The sequence below is a fragment of the Rosa chinensis genome, chromosome 7, assembly GCF_002994745.2.
Source record: "Rosa chinensis cultivar Old Blush chromosome 7, RchiOBHm-V2, whole genome shotgun sequence".
Taxonomy (NCBI): Eukaryota; Viridiplantae; Streptophyta; class Magnoliopsida; order Rosales; family Rosaceae; genus Rosa; species Rosa chinensis.
In genome coordinates, this window is record NC_037094.1 from 67,950,253 (window position 1) to 67,969,138 (window position 18,886).

Consider the following 18,886-nt stretch of genomic DNA (forward strand, 5'->3'; position numbering starts at 1 on the left):
TCGTTGGTCATCACATAGATAGCGATCATCACATAGATTCATCACGAACCCACTAATACATGAATACATTTGTATATATATACATCCCATAATATATATACACACACACATAATCATCCACTCAGAATACCACAATAGCAACTATAGTCGTAGTTAACCTAATAACTCCAAGACAATAGGGTAGTCATGCTCATAACAAATATCGACCATATTCATAACAAATATTGATCCTGCTCATAACAAATATCGATCATACTCATAACAATATCGATCCTACTCATAACACATATCGATCATACTCATAACAACTATCGATCCTGCTCATAACAAATATCGATCATACTCATAACAAATATCGATCCTGCTCATAACAAATATCGATCATACTCAACAAACGATAACGGAAATTCGTTCACTAATGAACCTTGTGAGATTACTCACCTTGAATCTCCCGCTGCGTCTTCAATACAGAACAAGGCAGCCAATCCACAAAATAGCCGTCCGAGGAGTACTACGTCACGTACCTAAGGAATTACAGCTCTCATTCAATCAACGAATCACAAGGGATAACGTTCGAAACCCTAAATCGAACCAAAATTCCCAAGGTGACGCCAAATGAGGCGAAACCACATCCGAGACCTCCCAAAGTCCCCGGAATACGTCCACGATCGATGTGACCAAACCACAAGTCGATCGGACGCTCGAATCCTCAAGGATCGAATAAATCGATCGGTATGAAACTGCAAAAATCATAACAATTCCATACGAACTCCAAAATTTACATATTATATATCGAAACGCTCGTATCAACGAGTAGAACGTATATAATACCAAAAACAGTTCCTTAAGTGGCCGGAACACCGCCGGAACGCCACCACAGACGGTGGTGCACCGCCGCCGGCCAAAAACACATTATTTCACAAAACTCCCAACATCAAAGTTCTTCATCTAAGCATGCTTGTGAATTCTTATAACTAGCTCGAAGTCAGAAAACAAGCATAAGGGGTCGAAAACTACCTCACAAGCCGTGAACAGTAATCCAATCCGAGTTGATCGAAGTTTCACGTGAATCGATCCAAACAACCACCAAGGATCGATCGACGAGGCCGCTCTGAGTTCAACCAAGAAGACTTGAAGCCTTGCCGACGTCGGAACAAGGAATTCCGACCGGGTCCGAAATCCACAAACTGAACTGCCTTGCAGCGCCGCCGTGGAGGAGAATCGGCGCTAGAGGACACCAGAGGGACGATCAGATGGAGGAGACGATCCTATCTGGAAAGTTTCGTCGCCGGAGACCGCCGCAGTTCGCCGGAAAAGTCGGGTCGGATCGACCGGGTCCGGGTCGGGTCAGTCGGATTATTTCGATTCTGAAGGTGCAGCCAAGAGAGAAGAGAGAGAGAAAGTAAACTTCCGAAAATGGAAGTAATGAAAATAGTAAGTTTCCAACTTGGGAAACTTCTATTTATACCAAAATGGAAATTCCTTCCAATGGCCATAACTTTCTCATACGAACTCTGATTTCCGCGTTCCACATGTCCACGAACTCGTATCGACGCGCTCTACAACTTTCGTGAAGGAAGTTTTCGGAGAATCCCAACGAATAAAAAGTCAACCTTTGGCAACCCCCCTAAAACCATATTCTTCAATTAATTATTCGCCCGAAACACTTCCGCTCCATCCACGAGCCACGAAACCGTCCAATAGTTATAAAATTAATTCCGGAAAATCCTCGGAAAATAATTACGAATTTCCGGGGCATCACAGTGAGCTTGCATAAATCTAAAATGGACACCCTGGTGATGTCTTGCAAACCACCTTAACCTTGTGGTTTGTGTTTTTTTTCTTCGAACGAAGCTTATTTATGGTCAAAACTGCATGTTTCCTTACAACATTCTTAAATATCACAGAACTAGGGAAGACCATCTCAATCTTAAATCTTGGATCCTTCATGTTAGTTCTTGGGTTGAACTCCACCCAATCTAAAACCTTTTCTTGCCTTTAACCTTGAATGGCCCAAGATCTTCACCATCACTATCTGAACCATGTATACTTGGAAAGCCATCTTAGTCATCTGCCTCTGCATTATTGATATTACCTTCGAAACCCATCTCCTTCCATTCAGCCACCTTACTTGGGTCACCATCAACATTTTTTTCAAACAACACTTCATCTTCTTCATCGGAGAGTTCATAATCACTATCCACAAACCCATCATAGTTGGGATCATCAGAATTTGTTGTTTCAGAACTCTATCCATCATTTCAGGTGCAGCATATGAGCGCTCCCCTCCTCCCCTGGTTTCATATCGCCTTGGCACTGCCTTCTTAGGTTTCTTACCTTCTTCTTTCCCACCTCATCCACCTTTTGCTTTCCTTTATCCTTTGCTGAGTTTGTAGTTAAACTTGAACCTTGGACTGATGCTTGAGAACCCTGAACATATGCAGAAGGCTCCCTGATATTAATCCCAACATGTAGTCTTCTTCTGGATACCTGCCTCCTCGGAGCATTTCTTGGCCCATGAGTTGGCTGCCCACTTGCCCCACTTCTTGGCCCACTACTTGGCTGTTCAGGTGGCCCATTAATTGGAGCATTACTTGGACCACCCATTTCCCCCATCTTGGCCTATGACATGGTCCTCTATATTGTTTTCAACTTGGTCTGCATCTTCACCAATAGGTTCCAATTGTTCCTCTTCTAGTGCTGATAAAGGCAAATCTTCAATGAAGTGCCCAAAGTATAGCAGGTGGTCCACCTCATCATCAAAATGATCCAACTCCCAGTCCTGAAACTCCCTCCTTCCACCTAAACAAACAAAGTACACATCCAAAATCCTATCTCTAGAAGGGATAAATTGCAGCATATCCATAGCGTATGCATCAGTCACAATTGGTAGGTAGCCAATTCCTGGTTCAGTCCCTCCCAGTCCCTCATATCCTATATCAGTACATTATAGGACCATGAGTATAACTTAGGTCAATTTGCCCAGTAGTTTGAACCCAGTAATAGAGATTTTATATGGGTCAACCACATACCCCCCTGTATTGCCTATTAACACCTCCATTGCTATAAAACCTACCCCATGATGAATCTTGACTGTAAACAAATCATCACTTGTCCAATTGAAAACAAATCAAAATCAGCTGCCATACATAACACTACAAATCAAGGTCAAACATATCTTCGAACACCATTAGTGAAAAAAATCTCTGTTATGAAGATAAAAAAAAAAATTGAAAAAAGAAAGGCAACTTTTCTGTTGTTTTTTTTTTTTTTTTTTTTTTTCTGACGTAGCCATTAAGGGACTTCCATTAATGCTTGACAATAGCTTCTACCCACCCTAAAGCACAAAATTGAAGGCCTTTAAGATCCCTACGTTTCATTCACTTCAAACCCAGTTAATAGCCACCAAACCAGAAACTCATTAAAATTCCCAACCAATCTCAACCAGATTCACTGACAAAAAAGAATTGTTTTTAAAAATGGGCAGAATAAGACAAAAATAAAACCCTAAATAAATAGTATCCACAAATCCTAAATAGTCAATCTTTGACTTTGATAAACAAATAAGGAATCTTTTGGACCACATTGATGACAACGACAACACCCATATATGGAGACAAAACCATCGAAAGCAAATAGATTGATAAAAAAGGAAGTAGCTTTTTCATATACCTCAGAATCTAGGTGAATCTCCATCCAACCTGAAATACCTCCAATGATTTCCATCATCTTTAACCTCACTATCAGCTATAAAAACGATAAAGTACACTCTCTTATTCTTATTCTCTCTGCCTTAATAGTCAATACAGGTTCTGATCTCTCAGAACTGTGGCTATTGATGAAATAAAGGAGAGAGAAATTAGATTGACTTTTGGGAACCTTTGGGCCTTAAGTATTAGGGGTTTGTGGTCAAATCTCAATTCTACCCTTCATTCTATGCATAATGGCATACAGCCTAACGGGGCTACTAACATCATGTACGAGAAATGGGTTGGGCTTTACAATTAGTGTACCAAAGTTCATAATTTGTAACTTCGTGTACAAAAATTCATAGTGGGCCTAACTTCATGTACTGTTCCTAAAATTTTCCCAGTGAATTTTGGATGGGGAGCATTTGGTAGGGCTATCAATTCTGACATGACCCAATAGCACAACTTAAAATCCGCACGAAATAAAGCAGGTTGAACCCACACAATTAAAAAGTGGGTCGACTTATCAACATGAAATGAACCCCTATAACTTGATTATACTATACTTCTTCTTGAAATTTTGGATGTTGGGAGTATTTGATCCTAGGATTGGACAATTTGAAATATTTTGCTTCATCATTATTGGATTTAGGGCTGTCAATTCCGACACGACCCAATAACACGACTCGAAACCCGCACGAAATAAAGCGGGTTGAACCTGCATGATTAAAAAACAAGTCAGCCATGGGTCAATCCACCATGACCTATTTAATAAATGTGTAAGCCACAGGTTCACCCTCCAACACGAAGTGAACCCGTATTACCCGATTATGCTATACTTCTTCTTGAAATTTTGGACTTTGAGAGTATTTGATAATAAGATTAGACAATTTGAAATATTTTGCTTTATAATTATTGGATTTAATTATTTATGAATATATATATATATAATTATTTATATTCTTCCTCTTGTGGAGTTTTTAGTGAATTTAATCAATTTATGCATTTTTTTTAGTTAAATGGGTCGCTTTGTTAACCCTTAAATGAGTCATTTTGTCTAATACGACACAACCTATTTGTTAAATGGGTTGGAAACCGGTAACCCGTTTAATAAATAGTTTGGGTTTAAATTTTTGACACGATAATTAAATGGGTTGGGTTTGGGTTTGTATCTTGCGACACAATAAATACCTTGACTTGACATGAACCTAACCCGATACGACCCATTGATAGCCCTAATTGGATTCAATTATTTGTGAATTATATATAATTATTTATATTCTTTGTCTTGTGGAGTTTTAGTGAATTTAATCAATTTATGCATTTTTATAGTTAAATGGGTTGTATTATTAACCCTTAAATAAATCATTTTGTCCAACATGACACGACCTATTTATTAAATGAGTTAAACAAGTTGGAAATGGTTAACCCGTTTAATAAATAGGTTTGATTTGGGTTTGGGTTTGAGTTTTTGACATGATTATTAAATGGGTTGGGTTTGGGTTTGTCTTTTGTGACACAACAAATACCTTGACCCGACACGACCCATTGACAGCCCTAGCATTGTATTACTCTTAGGCGCCGTTTGGAATTGCTTCGCTTTGAAGAAAAAAAAAAATCAGTTTTTGTCTAAAATTTTAGATTTTATTGTGTTTGGTAAATAAATAAAAAGAAACTTTAATTGAAGATTATAAGTCATTGACAGCAAATTTTATAAGTAACCCAAAGGTTAATTTGAAAAAAAAAATCAGTTTCTGTCTAAAATTTTAGATTTTATTGTGTTTGGTAAATAAATAAAAAGAAACTTTAATTGAAGATTATAAGTCATTGGCAGCAAATTTTATAAGTAACCTAAAGGTTAGTTTTAGAAGCTGTTTTCGATCAAAACAAACTTTGAAATTGTTTTCATGTACTGACAGCACTTTTTAAAGTGTTATTTTTTTTTTTTGAGGGAAGCAGAGTCAAGCTCCATTCAATAAATTAAACGACGTCACTACGTCAAGCTAGAGAGATTCAAAAATCCCTCATAATACAAATCTAAGAACAGATCAAGTCTACACAAAGCAGAGGTGCCTAAACTAAAAAATTTAAACACATTACAAACTGCACAAAGCAGCCAAATTAATACTAGCCAACAAAACGAAAAGCCTAAAGAAACTACTGAAGAGAAAAGCAAACAAAATAAACTTCCCTAACCCTATCCAATCTAAAAAAAGGAACCACTGTCTTGAGCATCTTGACGCCTATGGCCTCTAATGGTGTACGTCGCAACAAATCAACACAGCCACAGTACCAATCAAAGACTAACATAGGATTAAGAAGGGAACATGCCTCCTCCCAAAGACCCCACCCCACCCAACCCAAAACTGAAAGAAAAGAAAAGGATAGAGATGAGCTAACCCATCCAGGCCACAAAGCTGCAACCCAGATAGATTGGAGGTCCATTGGCCCAGAACCCATCTCCTCTCTCTCTTCCTTTTAGATCGAGCAGATCGGAGCCGCTGGAAGGACGCGCTCCATCAATCCTCTGGCGGGCGGGCACGCTCCTCCACCATTGCCTTGGACTACGGGAGAAACTCCGGGACCTCGGCCTAGAAGCAAATCAAACCGCCGCCCAGCAAAACCTAGGGTCGTCGCCCTCCTACCAAAAACTCCACAGAGCCTTGCAGGGAGTCGCCGCTCGACCAGGCTATTGCGTTGCCCTAATCTGGGTACAACCACAGCCCTCGATCACAACAACCGCTGTTGCTGACTCTGTGGATCACCTCTGTTGCAAAATTCAACACGAAACCTGGACAATCGCAATCCAAACGAGAATTTTGACCTGCATTGCTGCCTTACCGTCATCGCACACCACCCTAAGAGCGCGCCGCAGCCTTGCCAGGTCCGGGGAGCGAAGCTACATTGCCGCCAGCAACACAAAACCCTAGGTTTCGCTTCCGAGGTCGCTCCAAGAAACTCGGAGGCCTCCGTTTTTAATTGGTGTTAAACTTTTTCCTCGTCACTCTACTTTTTAAAGTGTTATTTATCAAACATGATACTGTTTTAATTTACAGCTGATTATTCTCATAATACAGTAGTAGCAGCAGCTATTTTAATTCCATATCTCGTTGAGCTTCCCGAAATCTCTTTCTGTGACATTGCTGAGTTGCAGACTTGCAGTCTCATTTCTTTGTTTGTTTGTTTGTTTTTGGTCGTCAAGATGGAGTCTCATCGAGTACAGAAGAAAATGTGCAGCATACGTGGGAGAAGTGAGAACTAGATGAGGCCCATCCCTGACCTGGCTGCGCGTGGATTGCAAAACAGACATGCTGGTGCGCATTTAATCTTTCTTATATTTTTGCTTCTAAACCGAGATATGGGAATCCCTACGGTTAAATTTTGAACAATCAATGTGCTCTTACCTTCTTGTTTCCCCAAGATTTTACAAGTACAAAACGAGATCTAGTTCATTCACATAGACAACGTTTCCACAGCATGTACAGTCTGTGCACCTTTAATAGCTCAACTATAACAAACTACTTCCACGAATATGCACCATAGAGGTCAGTGGTTCATCAATTATCCGACAATATGATCAAGTATGCTTGAAATAGAGAGACGGTCAGAAACCAAACCCAAACAAGATTCTTGGGGCAACCTTGCTGATCGATCCTGATTCCTGACAAATATGACAATCCCAGGATGTCAAAGTTGACCCCTGAACAGACAACACCTTCTCCATCCCCTTGGATTACCCTTCTTCTTTTGCTGCTCGGCTTGCAGTAAGTATCAACTATCAACCTTGGATATATCTTGTAGCATTAGCTTAAACTGTGTGAGACTCATCTCTTGTGTTATAACTTACAAATATCATTTCGCATCCCTAAATGACTTTGTTATCCTAAAGCATTATGGCTTTGATTCAATTTTTGCTCTGCCCGAAAACAAACTTTACTGTTTGTCATATTTTCTCCAAAATTTCCCAAGAATATCCGAGTACCTTTTCTGAATATTCAAAATCAAAATACAAGCTTATATAACTTTGAGAGAAGTTATATTCTAAGCATCTCAAAATTTGAGTAAATAAATATGAGGTGTATATTCTTGCTACCAAGTTATTTTAGATTGAGACACCCTGCAGCATCCAAAAGCTCCCCAAGTCTTTTTGCTGCAGAAGCCAAAGTATGATCACTTTTACAGAAAGCAAACCTGATGTATCTATCCTGGTAGTTATAACTATCCTGAGAAAGTTTCTCCACAGATGAGTCTGCATGAAAAAATCCACATCCTGGCACAGCCACTACCCCTGCCTGTTGTATTAACTTTCTAACATACTCTACCTGAAAACACATGAACCTTATCATTAAACTACTAGAATGAGTACAGCATGCAAGTAGCATGGAGGCTTGCAAATAACCCTGACAAAAGAATTGATTTTTTTTCTATAACATTGCAACGACATAGAAGACAAGCATACATCAGAAAGTGGGCAATTTTCAGGTATCTCTGCAAATAAAAAGAATGCACCCTGAGGCTTGAAATGAATCTTGAATCCAATTCTGGCAAGTAAATTGACGATGTAGTCTCTCCTTGATTCATAATCCTGAGCATAATAGAGATTACTATGAATAATGGAAAGTCATTATCAGTTGCATGACAAACAAATAATTAAACTACTATACTTTCCATGAAAATCACAAAAGTAAGGACCTTACACTTCTCAATGATTCAAAGTATTCAGGGGGACTTCTCAAAGCAGTCAAGGCAGCTTCTTGGAAAGGTGCTGGTGCAGAATCTGTAACTTTAACATGAATGTTTCTGATTGCAGAGGCAATAAAAGCTGGAGCAATTGCCCATCCAACCCTCCATCCTGATAGACAAGATTCAAGGTTCCAACAATGAAACAGTGAGATTCTGATAACTTTGGAGCACAAAAGAAACTTTCAGCTACATTAGAGCCTTAGAGGCAACGAAGAATGGCCCAACGCAATCTAGTAACTAGCATAGGAAAGTTAAAGAAAAAGATAGCTATGACCTGTGACACTGAACGTTTTAGATAAGGAAGATGTGATGATGGTCCGCTCTCTCATTCCTGGAAACGAGGCGAGGGATATATGCTTCTCACTGTTAAATGTTATATGTTCATATACCTGCAGAAACATTCAAAAAGAGAAATTTCCAAAAGTTAACAGTCAAAATATATATATAGGCTTCTCACTGATTGTTTACCTTTATTTTTCTTTTGGATTAATTCCGGTTTACCTACCTGAATTTATGGTCATTCTTCATGTTAGTCCCTAAACTTTCAATTTCATCAAGAACACCCCTAGACTCCCAATTTTCATCAGCCGTATCCAATTTTTCAAACCCCATCCAAAATTTCAGTCAACTGATGACGTGGCAGGAGACAGAAGGGCGAAATTTCGATAATAACCCTGATTATAATTATAAATAAATAATAATTAAAAACGATAATTAAAAAAGCCAATGTTTTTAAAATGAAAATAAAGACTTATAGGAATAATATCTTCCACGATATCAAGTCTTGTATTCATACATAATCACGATTTCTTGACAAATTCTTTCTTCTATATGAACACAACATCTCCTCCAAGATTTTGAGACTCTGAGCCACAATATCAAGTCTTGTTCAGTTTTTTTTTTTTTTTTTTTTTTTTTTTTTTTTTTTTTTTTTTTCAGCAGTCTGTGATCTAACTCTCTCTCAGACTGAGAGTCTCAATCTCTCGCACTCCAAAACCCAGTCCTTCAGTCTTCAATTCAAAATTCAATCGACCACTGCGCACTTCTCTATCCCCTTCCCCACCAATTTTCTATATCCAGCTTATAGACATGATTTCAATTCCTCATTCTACCAACGGAAACAGAGATTTCAGATTAAAGGTTGTGAATTTGATCCTAGAAATAAACAAATCGAGTTAAACAAAGGCGTATATAGTTATATACCTGGAAAATGAACCTCGACCAGTCCCTTCGATCTGAAGCAAAATGACTCTGACGGCTTCCAGGTACGATTTTCCGGCCAAGTTTAGCTTGCCCAGACCTAGTGTACGGACAGCTCCGCATCTCGCACTGATCGAATCGGAAATTGAATGGTGCTAGATTTGGCAGCCTCTCTAAGTTATATATTACGGTCAATCTATCTAATCCCATGGCCTTATCTCAAGCCTATCTCTCCAAAGCATGTATTTTTCTTCGACAGATTCTTAAATTCAGAATTGCAACAGGTTTCTAAACCCATATGTTTTCCTCAATCTCTCATCTCCACTACCAAATTGGAAACCACAACACCAAAAATTCACAGATAATTAAAGCCATCTAGCTAGAAGAAAACCCAGCAATTGAATCCAGATTGTAACAATTGAATCCATCAATTCTAGATATTTATGTTCTTGAACCCAGCAACAAAATAGAAAAAGAAAATGCCAACCAACGAAATTCAAATATCGGCGACCCAAGTCGTCCATGAACTCACTGCCACCATCAAAGCCGCTCGAGCACTTCCGCCACCGCAACTCTGACGCCGGCTTCACAAGCAGATCGCCGTGAGGCCTTCCTGTGGTTGCCGAAGGGAGGACCTTCTCGTTGTACTCGATCCCTAGGGTTTTGAAGATCTGATGGAGGCGATTCACCTCACGGTGATAGAGAACCGTAAGAGTGAGGTTCATGATCTGGAGATCCTTGGTGTCGGAGACAAAGAAGAAGATGTGGAGCTTGGTCCTTATGTCGAAGATATCAAAAAGAAAATGAAAACGATTCCCTTCAGATAAAAAAAAAATAAAAAAATAAAAAAAGAAGATGAAATGTAAATTGACCATTTTAGCCCTTTTGTCTCCTGCCACATCATCAGTTGACGGAAATTTTGGATGGAGTTTCAAGAATTGGACACGGTTGATGAAAATTAGGAGTCTAGGGGTATTCTTGATGAAATTGAAAGTTTAGGGACTAACATGAAGAATGACCATAAGTTCAGGTAGGTAAACCGGAATTAATCCTTTTCTTTTATATAGGAGCCTGAACAAATATCCGCTGCCATATCTGTGAATGCCTAAAATTTGTTACTCGAAGCAAAAGAATATCATACTTCATCTGTTATAGCTAGGCAGTTCCTGGTGCGGCATTCTCCAGCAATAATCTCAAGTTCATCTTTGGTGAAAACTTTGCCGGTTGGATTGTGAGGACTGCGCAAAGTTTTCATCAGTAAACCTCTTGACCATAATATGAGAAATATCATATATTTCAAAATACGCAGTCCACATTAGCCATTTCAGTCTTCTTGCGGTAACTTTGTTTTAACTAGAGACCATACGTCTAAAATTTTTCACCATTTCAAGGACCAATTTGTAATAAAAGTGTTGAGAATATATACATCCCACATGGGAAAAATGGGACCTTGCCTATGGGTTTATAAGGGTTTGGGCCACTCCATCCATTGCCAATTGGTTTTGGATGTGAACCTCAGATTACTTTATCATGGTATCAGAGCCAGGTTACCCACGTGTGCATGCCAAACGGCCACACGGGCTCCACGTCACCCAAAAAGTTGTCCACGTGTATGGCTTGAAAATTCGCCACACGTGCGGGGGCGTGTTGAGAATATATACATCCCACATGGGAAAAATGGGACCTTGCCTAGTAGGGAATCCTAAATCAAACCGTACGGTAACCCTTTTCAAATTCAAATTAAAAAATAAAATAAAAAAGGAAGTAACTAACATGTATTCTATGGATGATGAGCTTGCTACGACAGTACTCATAACATAGGTTTGAACGAGTATAATTTGGTTGCTTCTAACCTGTTGAGTATTACGGCTTTTGTTCTCCGAGAAAAAGACTTGATGAATTTGTTAGGGTCCAAGGTCCAGTGAGGTGGATCAAGGGGCACATATACCTAAGACGTCATTCGATCAATGTATTGACAAAGTAAGTACAAACTCATACAATCAGTGCGTACTCCCTGCCTGAAGTGATGGGTAATTAAAGGTATTGAACTAGTGATAAATAAGTAGAGGCTTACTGGGACTCCCCCAGCCATCTTAATACATCCTTCATATGTTTCATAACAAGGGTCAAACAGTACAACTTCATCACCCTTGTCTATTACTGTCCAAACAGAAGAGGAAAACAATTCATAGATATGAACCCAGAAATTTAAAAAAAAAAAAATGCCAATAGAGAATGAAAGAAATTAAGACAATGCGAGGAGTGTAGGGCAAAATACTCGCAAACGTTGCTGCAGCAAATGCTTCAGTTTGGCCACAACAAATAGCTACATCAGTGAGAGGGTTGACATCTAATCCGTGCATTTGGTTCATTACGATTGCCACGTAGTCACATATTCCTTGCACGTGCCTTTCATTCATCAGTCATCACCAAAGAGTTAAAAGATATCCATCGGAAATTATGTTTACATGACTGATTTTAATAAGAACTTTCAAATGAGGATTTGCTAAAGAGTCTAAAGACTGTTAAATCAATTACCCATACGTTGAAAGTTCTCAAATTTGTAAATCAATGATTGAATTATATATTGATTTTACCGTTGATTTAAAAGTTTTAATGGAGTTTTCATTTTACGGTGATTGTCAGACTCACCCGAATTTACAGTAATATTGTAGATAAATGTAAATATAAAAGGTATGAATGAAACCCAAATAAGGATGGGCCAAGAAAAAGTCCAAATAAGCAAATGTCAGAAAGAAATTATGAAAAATTTGTTCTAGGAGAAATTGCAGTAGGTGTGAATATAAATATTGAAACCTGTACTGATTGAAGTCGGAATTGATGGCGGAAATGGCAGCGTCTTTGATGTGGGAAGGTGCAGGGAAGTCTGGAAAGCCTTCGGCGAGGTTGATGGCGTTGCATCTCTGGGCAAGGTGGGACAGTTCCTGAATTGGTGATGCTGTAATGCTCTTTGCTACACTGGATAACAATTCTCGTTTCTCTTCCATCTTCTCTCTCTCTGTCTCTCTCTCTCTCCCTCTCTCTATTAACAGAGTCGAGCCATAATAAGGCGTTTTCTACAGTGCTCCTTTTCAATTTGGGCCTAGGCTCTAAGCTTGGGCTCTCTGTATATTTTCTGCCGTGCTGTGGGCCTGTTGAGTTTCCATATATTCAGAAAAACACCCATTACACGAAAGTATCCGTTAGCTGCTGCGATGCCTGGATATAGACGTTACGATACGGGTATTCTCGTAAAACCCAAACAAGTCTGCTCGAGTACTGAAGGAAAGAGCTAGGAAGGAGCTATTCGAATCTATACGGATCTGGTGCTCCGTGAGTCCGTGACCCATGTGAACCTCATCCATAGGACATGCACTTCTGTCCGTGTACGTGACAACCATACATTGCCTAAACCCTCAACAGTAGTCTTACTGTGGCCAAACTCGAAACGAAAGCTGCTCGATCAGTTCATTGTTATCTCTTGTTCACGTACAGGCACCAGTCTCGATTCTAGCTAAGAGGTAGAAGATCCCAGATAAGTTTTACAATATTCCATCAGCTTCAGGCTTCCCTTATCGATTTATAATTATTTAACATTGGTGATATATCGATGAAGAACCATATGCATGTACGTAATTCGAGCAGTGACGATGAGAAGATTATAATTAGTGATGAGTCGTCAGGATCAGTATCATCAATAGAACCTTACTGCTGGTGGAGATCGACGGCAAAGTACGATGAGTATGTTAAGCTCAAGTTCGAGGGCGGCCTGCCAGACGTGTCAAGGCTGACAACAAGGATGAGAGTGTTCAAGGAGTTGGAGAGACTAGCTTTGGTTGCTAGTGGCTCTACTAGTACTCGTGAATATCATTATCATTACAGTGAAGGTGGTGTGAATGAGCTCAGGCACAAGCTCCTCACGTATCAATCAGGAGATTTCTGGATGCCTATTGGAGGAATTAGTAAGGAGAAGATGGACATTCCACCAGTGGCCACAATTCTCTTGGTCGGCTTCTCTGCTTCCGGCAAGAGCTCGCTTGTCAATCTAATGTATAGTGTTTTGGGTCGCTCTGGACTCATACCTTTTGCTCAAACATCCTCCTCAGGTAGTACTCGTAGTATATTGAATCAATTATTAATCTTATTTGTTTAGGCAATTAATTAATCACTGATTCTGGCTATATATGCTATATAAATATATATGACACTCTACAGTAGTTGATTATTGTTCGTGTATATGCTTGTATATAGGAAGTGGTAGAACCAAGCTTTTGAAAGAGCACAATGTGGTGAGGTCTTTGCGTAGTGGGTTTTGCGTGTACGACTCAGGGGGATTCAATTACAATGAAATCAGTGAAACTAGTTTTGGTGAAGAATTGTCAAGTTGGATGAATGATGGGGTTCACCAGAACCAAGAATTCTTAAGATCGGGAGATCTGGACGACGTCCCTCCTCATGATGTTGCAGGTGATGATAGGCATGTCGATTTTCGAACTATGTCAAATTATAATTGGTCTTCAAAGTTTGTGAGGAGGACAGTGAATTCTGTTATGGTGGTGGCTAACATGGCAGAGATCTACAAGTCATTTAAAGCTGGTGATTCTAAGCCAATGGAGGCCACAAGACAGCTTTTCTGCTCAAGTGCATTCCGAAATTGCAGTAAGTTAGCTTAGCTCTACATGGTTATATAATTTGATATACAATTAATTATCGAATTCCTTAAATTATTTGGTTTTACTTCATAGTTTTGCATATATATGTAGATGATGAGAAGCCTATCTTGATCTTGACACATGGTGACATGTTATCAACTGAAGAAAGGATTGAAGGGCGGCTTAAAATATGTGAATGTGTAGGTGTATCAGAGACGACCGGAGTATATGACATCGTGTGTCTTACCGAGTATGGATTCCTCGCAGAAGAATCAGACCCGGTTTCAGCTTATGCTCTCACAGAAGCAGTATATAGGGCATTGCTCATATCGGACAGGACCCACTTACCGAAGAAAACACATCAGGACTGGGCATTGATTGTATTATCCTGGATTATGTGCTTCATTGCTTCTCTCTTTTCTCTCATTGCTGAGATTTGCTTCAAACTCGGAGGAGGTGGACGTCAGAGGGATCGGCACAAGCTACTCATGAAGTAGTACTTAACTTAGATAGCTACTGTACTTGTGTTAACTTTGAAGCTTATTATTTGATCATTAACTGATAATTATTTGCCGCTAGTTAATATTAATGGAACCAACTAGAAATGGTCTTTGCTAATCGGATATTTACCCTTTCTGTAAATGTCTCAGTTTTCTGTTAAATGATTCAGCACATCGAAACTAACAAGCTAGTGGTGGTTTATCAAAAAGAAAATGATTGTTGGCCTTAATGTTGCCTGAGATTTGTGGCTTCAATTTTAAGTGTTATGTCATATCATGTCACGGTGTCACCTATATATATAACTTATTTGCCGAATAAAATCATGTCATGTAATTCTTGAGTAAAAAGACTATCTTATTATTCTAAAATCTAATGGCTTTAAATTATTTTGGTTTTGTTCTAAAAAAAAATTATTTTGATTTTTTTTTCATTACACTCATGCTTAGATTTAAACAACAATTTTTTTTTCTTTAATCAATAATAGAAAAAATTTCATGTAATTCGATCAATATATACATGTGTTATGCAAATCTATTGATCGAATTATATGAAATTTTTTCTATTCTTGATTGAAGAAAAAAAATATTGTTGTTTAAATCTAAGTATGAGTGTAATCACAAAAAGACAAAGAAAAAACAATTTAAAAGAAAACCAAAACAATTTAGAGCCATTAGATTTTGGAATGATATGATGATCATTTTACTCAAGAATTACTATATGATTTTATAAATAGATGTTGTGTGTAGGTAATATTGTGTGTAGGTAATATGGCATAACACTTATGATTAAAGCCGTAAATCTTAGGGCTCATTAAGGCCCTCTATCATTGCCCTTATGAAAAAAGAGACTTTAAACTACATGGACCTAATTAGTTTATCAAAATAGTACCTACTTTGATTAAGATTACACAATGAGATTGTAATATGGATAATATCCTTTTTTTACTTGGCTAATCTCTCAGACAAAAAGGAAAACTCATAACTACTCTTATCAAAATTCAGATTAGAGGACTGCAACTAATAAATGCACGGGTAGTGATTCCACCTCAGTTAGTATTTGGTAGGAAGAGCTTTAAATGGGGATCACTAAAATGAGGACTTCACGAGGACATTTTAATTAACGGTTGGGCACTTTTCGATTATATCACTGCAAATCAACCGATAAATATTTATGTATGCATGAGTAGATCACTTTTGAAAATTTTTTTTCCAAATTTAACAGATACCGAATTAGATCAAATCAATGGACAAACCAAATTTGTCAAACCTGAACCGTGTTCATGTTCATAAATTATAAATGCTTTAATGGTTTTTAATTTAGTTGAAAATTTACATAAATAATATATATATATATATATATATCTAATTATTAATTTGTGAAAATGTGATCGAAAAATAAGTAAAAAAAAAACACTCCCGTATTTAGTATTCATAAAGTAAATAAATTTTTTTTTTTTTTAAAGTAAGTCTTTTTTTTTGTCAGAAAATAATTTTACTTTGGACATATCAACCCAACAACAAAAACCTAGGCCGGAAAAAAGGGAAGACTGTTTTCTCGATCGTTTTTGTTTTGGTGAGGAGGCAACTTCTACGGTTCTGCTTGCTTCTAGACTACCCCAGACTCCAGACTGCGTGCCCAACTCACATTGACGGATGTAAAGAAAGAAGCCGAAGGTCCCGCCAAGTACACCGAGGCTTCATAAGCTGTTGCCACGCAAGTACTGCATGTAACACATGTCTTCGGTTCACAATTATTGTTTCCTGCTAGAACGTACCAGATTATACTTTCCCTTACTACAACGTGCCACCTTCTTCTCCATTCGTTGTCGATACATATATACGTTCCAAGACTAGCTAGTAAGTAACCAAGTACCATAACGAAATCTAGCGAGGAATTTAAACTAGGCATCATTTCGTAACTGGGTAAAATGCAATCGAGAATATTATCAGTGGCTGCAGCTATATATAAAGTAGGAAGGATGTCGTCGAGTATTTGGGTCTTGCCTAATATTCAAGCTGATCTTGGGAGAGGACTTGCCTCGGCCAGATCTGGTCGTACTGCGGACCCTGCCGTTCACGCTGGGGGCTTTGACGCTGACCCTCTTGTCACTACAGGAGATCCGGAAGTAACATATATATCTCCATCACTCTCTCTAGTATATACGTTATTTAGACCCATTAATTTAGAGTTCAAGAACCATGAAAACCACATAATTATATTTTTGTGCTGCTTGGATTTATCTATCTAACTTATTCATCTCAATTGGTAACTGATTAAAATGCACAGGCACCAGAAAATGTTACAAAGGAGAAATTGGTTGATGAAGAACATATAGATACAGAAGACAGCCGTAGATGCAGAGGAACAGAACCACTGTCACCGCCTAAACCTCCATATGCTGGTTCCCCCAGGCTAGAGAGCACAGGGGTAAACCAGCAGCCTTTGGATCCAACCTTTCAGCAGAACCGTAGCCTTGCAACCGTAGGTGGAGCTAATTCATTATTAGACTTTAGCTGTGCAGGGCTTGACGGCTCGCCATGGCCAAAGGACACGGAAAAACAGCAGACAGATAGGGAAGAACAAGAGGATGAACAAGAGTACTACAAGCATCATCAGGCGTCACCCTTGTCAGAGATTAAGGTGGCCGATACGCGAAAGCCCATTACCCGCGCCACAGACAGGACAGCCGACGCTAGGGAAGAATATGGCGCAGGTAGAGAGGTGATTGGATGGAGGCCTGAGCAGCTGGATACAGCCGAGGAGGCACTGCTTAGAGCTGCAAGGATATGGAAGGAGAATGCCATGCGTGGTGACCCTGATGCTCCTCAATCTAGGGTTCTCAGACTACTACTGCGTGAACGTGGAGATTCGACTACAGAATATGTGATCGATTAATTTTGACTCACGGGAGTGGCAATCTTGGAGACGAATAGTGGAATATTGGCATCTGGTATATATTGAATAAACAGGACAATGGCCGAGTTGGTATCGTAGCATGTTATATATAATTATGGTAATGTGATCTGGAGAGGAAGTTAAATGGGCGGGATGAATTTGTTTGATATTAAGCAGTGGTCAACGGCATTTTTGGTGTATAATCTGTTGTCGAGACTAGTCAAGTTATTTTGGTTTGATTTTGGTATTGTTGAAGTGTGAATTGCATGGAAATGAAGGGAATCATATATAATTGTTTGTCCTAAGTTGGTGCATAGACAAAATGATCAATTGAACATTGAAGTGGACTCGATTTGAATGGGTGTCCTCAGTATAGGAGTTACCAGTAAAGCAGTGTCGTTAAATTGGATAATTTCGAAATTTAGTAACACTCAAAATATTGTCGGATTTAGAGATTTCAGTAACAGTAAATTTGGACAAGCTATCGTGGGACTAGTTTCATAAACGCAGAGTCAGGGCATTGGAAATATAAGTATGGAAGTTTAGACTTATCTCAGTTAGTGGTTTGATGCCTATAATTTATAGGAATGTGTAATTTGATTTTGAATTAGAAAAAATTAGCGCATCTAACCATGTTAGAAAATAATGAGTGTTGCGATGGCTTGAGAGCAAAGAGTAGTCGCTGACTTTCTTAGGTTTGATCATGTTATATTATAAAACAGAAGAATCAAACAACTAGAGATGACATGCAAAGATTACCTGGTTCGATAATTATTTTTCTACATCCACGAGTGACAAAGAACAGATCCACGTACTATGTTACGATCTCCGGGATCGTAGCCATGGAACGACATTGCAAAGGAAAGGAACTAAGAGAAAGCTAAAGAAAATAAGCAGATAAAAACTGATATTTCATTGATATCCCAAAATATGGCAGTCATTACAATACTTAAAGGCTAAAGTAGGATAGCTGGAGAGGGTGGAGCTAGTACAGCTGGTGGATAAACTCGTTTGGGTGTCAAAACAAGTGCCATGGGTGTCCTGAGTAATAATAAATAACTAGGAAATGAGAATTCTAACACTTAGGTTCCTAACATACTATTGAAGAAATAGATTATAAGATCTCTCTCTCACAAAACTCTTATGACTCTTACGTATGGCTGCTTTCTCAAAGCAAGAAAATCCCTTAACTCTGTTTTTGTCTGC

General features: G+C 38.7%; 3 protein-coding genes across 5 annotated transcripts; 2 read left to right on the forward strand and 1 right to left on the reverse strand.

Annotated features, from left to right (window-relative positions):
- Positions 1-7,092: 7,092 nt before the first annotated feature.
- Positions 7,093-12,694, reverse strand: LOC112179776 (methionine aminotransferase). 2 transcript variants are annotated; one of them, XM_040511802.1, is made up of 9 exons: positions 12,450-12,694; positions 11,911-12,041; positions 11,707-11,792; positions 11,486-11,580; positions 10,774-10,870; positions 8,707-8,821; positions 8,382-8,541; positions 8,149-8,293; positions 7,093-8,011 (listed from the first exon to the last, which is right to left on the reverse strand). In XM_040511802.1, exons 1-9 carry the CDS (start codon positions 12,638-12,640, stop codon positions 7,787-7,789), a joined length of 1,245 nt encoding a protein of 414 aa, XP_040367736.1. In that variant the 5' UTR covers positions 12,641-12,694; the 3' UTR covers positions 7,093-7,786. The 2 variants fall into 2 exon arrangements, with proteins under 2 accessions (XP_040367736.1, XP_024174025.1); XM_024318257.2 differs by having other exon boundaries at positions 8,149-8,274; positions 8,387-8,541; positions 12,450-12,692.
- A 339-nt stretch (positions 12,695-13,033) lies between these two features.
- On the forward strand, positions 13,034-14,946 carry LOC112179456. Of its 2 annotated transcripts, none has more exons than XM_024317874.2 (3): positions 13,034-13,738; positions 13,884-14,291; positions 14,489-14,946. In XM_024317874.2, the coding sequence occupies exons 1-3, from the start codon at positions 13,243-13,245 to the stop codon at positions 14,779-14,781; spliced, it is 1,197 nt and encodes a 398-aa protein (XP_024173642.1). In that variant the 5' UTR covers positions 13,034-13,242; the 3' UTR covers positions 14,782-14,946. The 2 variants fall into 2 exon arrangements, with proteins under 2 accessions (XP_024173642.1, XP_024173641.1); XM_024317873.2 differs by having other exon boundaries at positions 13,043-13,738; positions 14,396-14,946.
- A 1,600-nt stretch (positions 14,947-16,546) lies between these two features.
- LOC112180756 lies at positions 16,547-17,953 on the forward strand. Its single transcript, XM_024319326.2, has 2 exons — positions 16,547-16,910; positions 17,072-17,953. Exons 1-2 carry the CDS (start codon positions 16,713-16,715, stop codon positions 17,678-17,680), a joined length of 807 nt encoding a protein of 268 aa, XP_024175094.1. The 5' UTR covers positions 16,547-16,712; the 3' UTR covers positions 17,681-17,953.
- Positions 17,954-18,886: the final 933 nt, after the last annotated feature.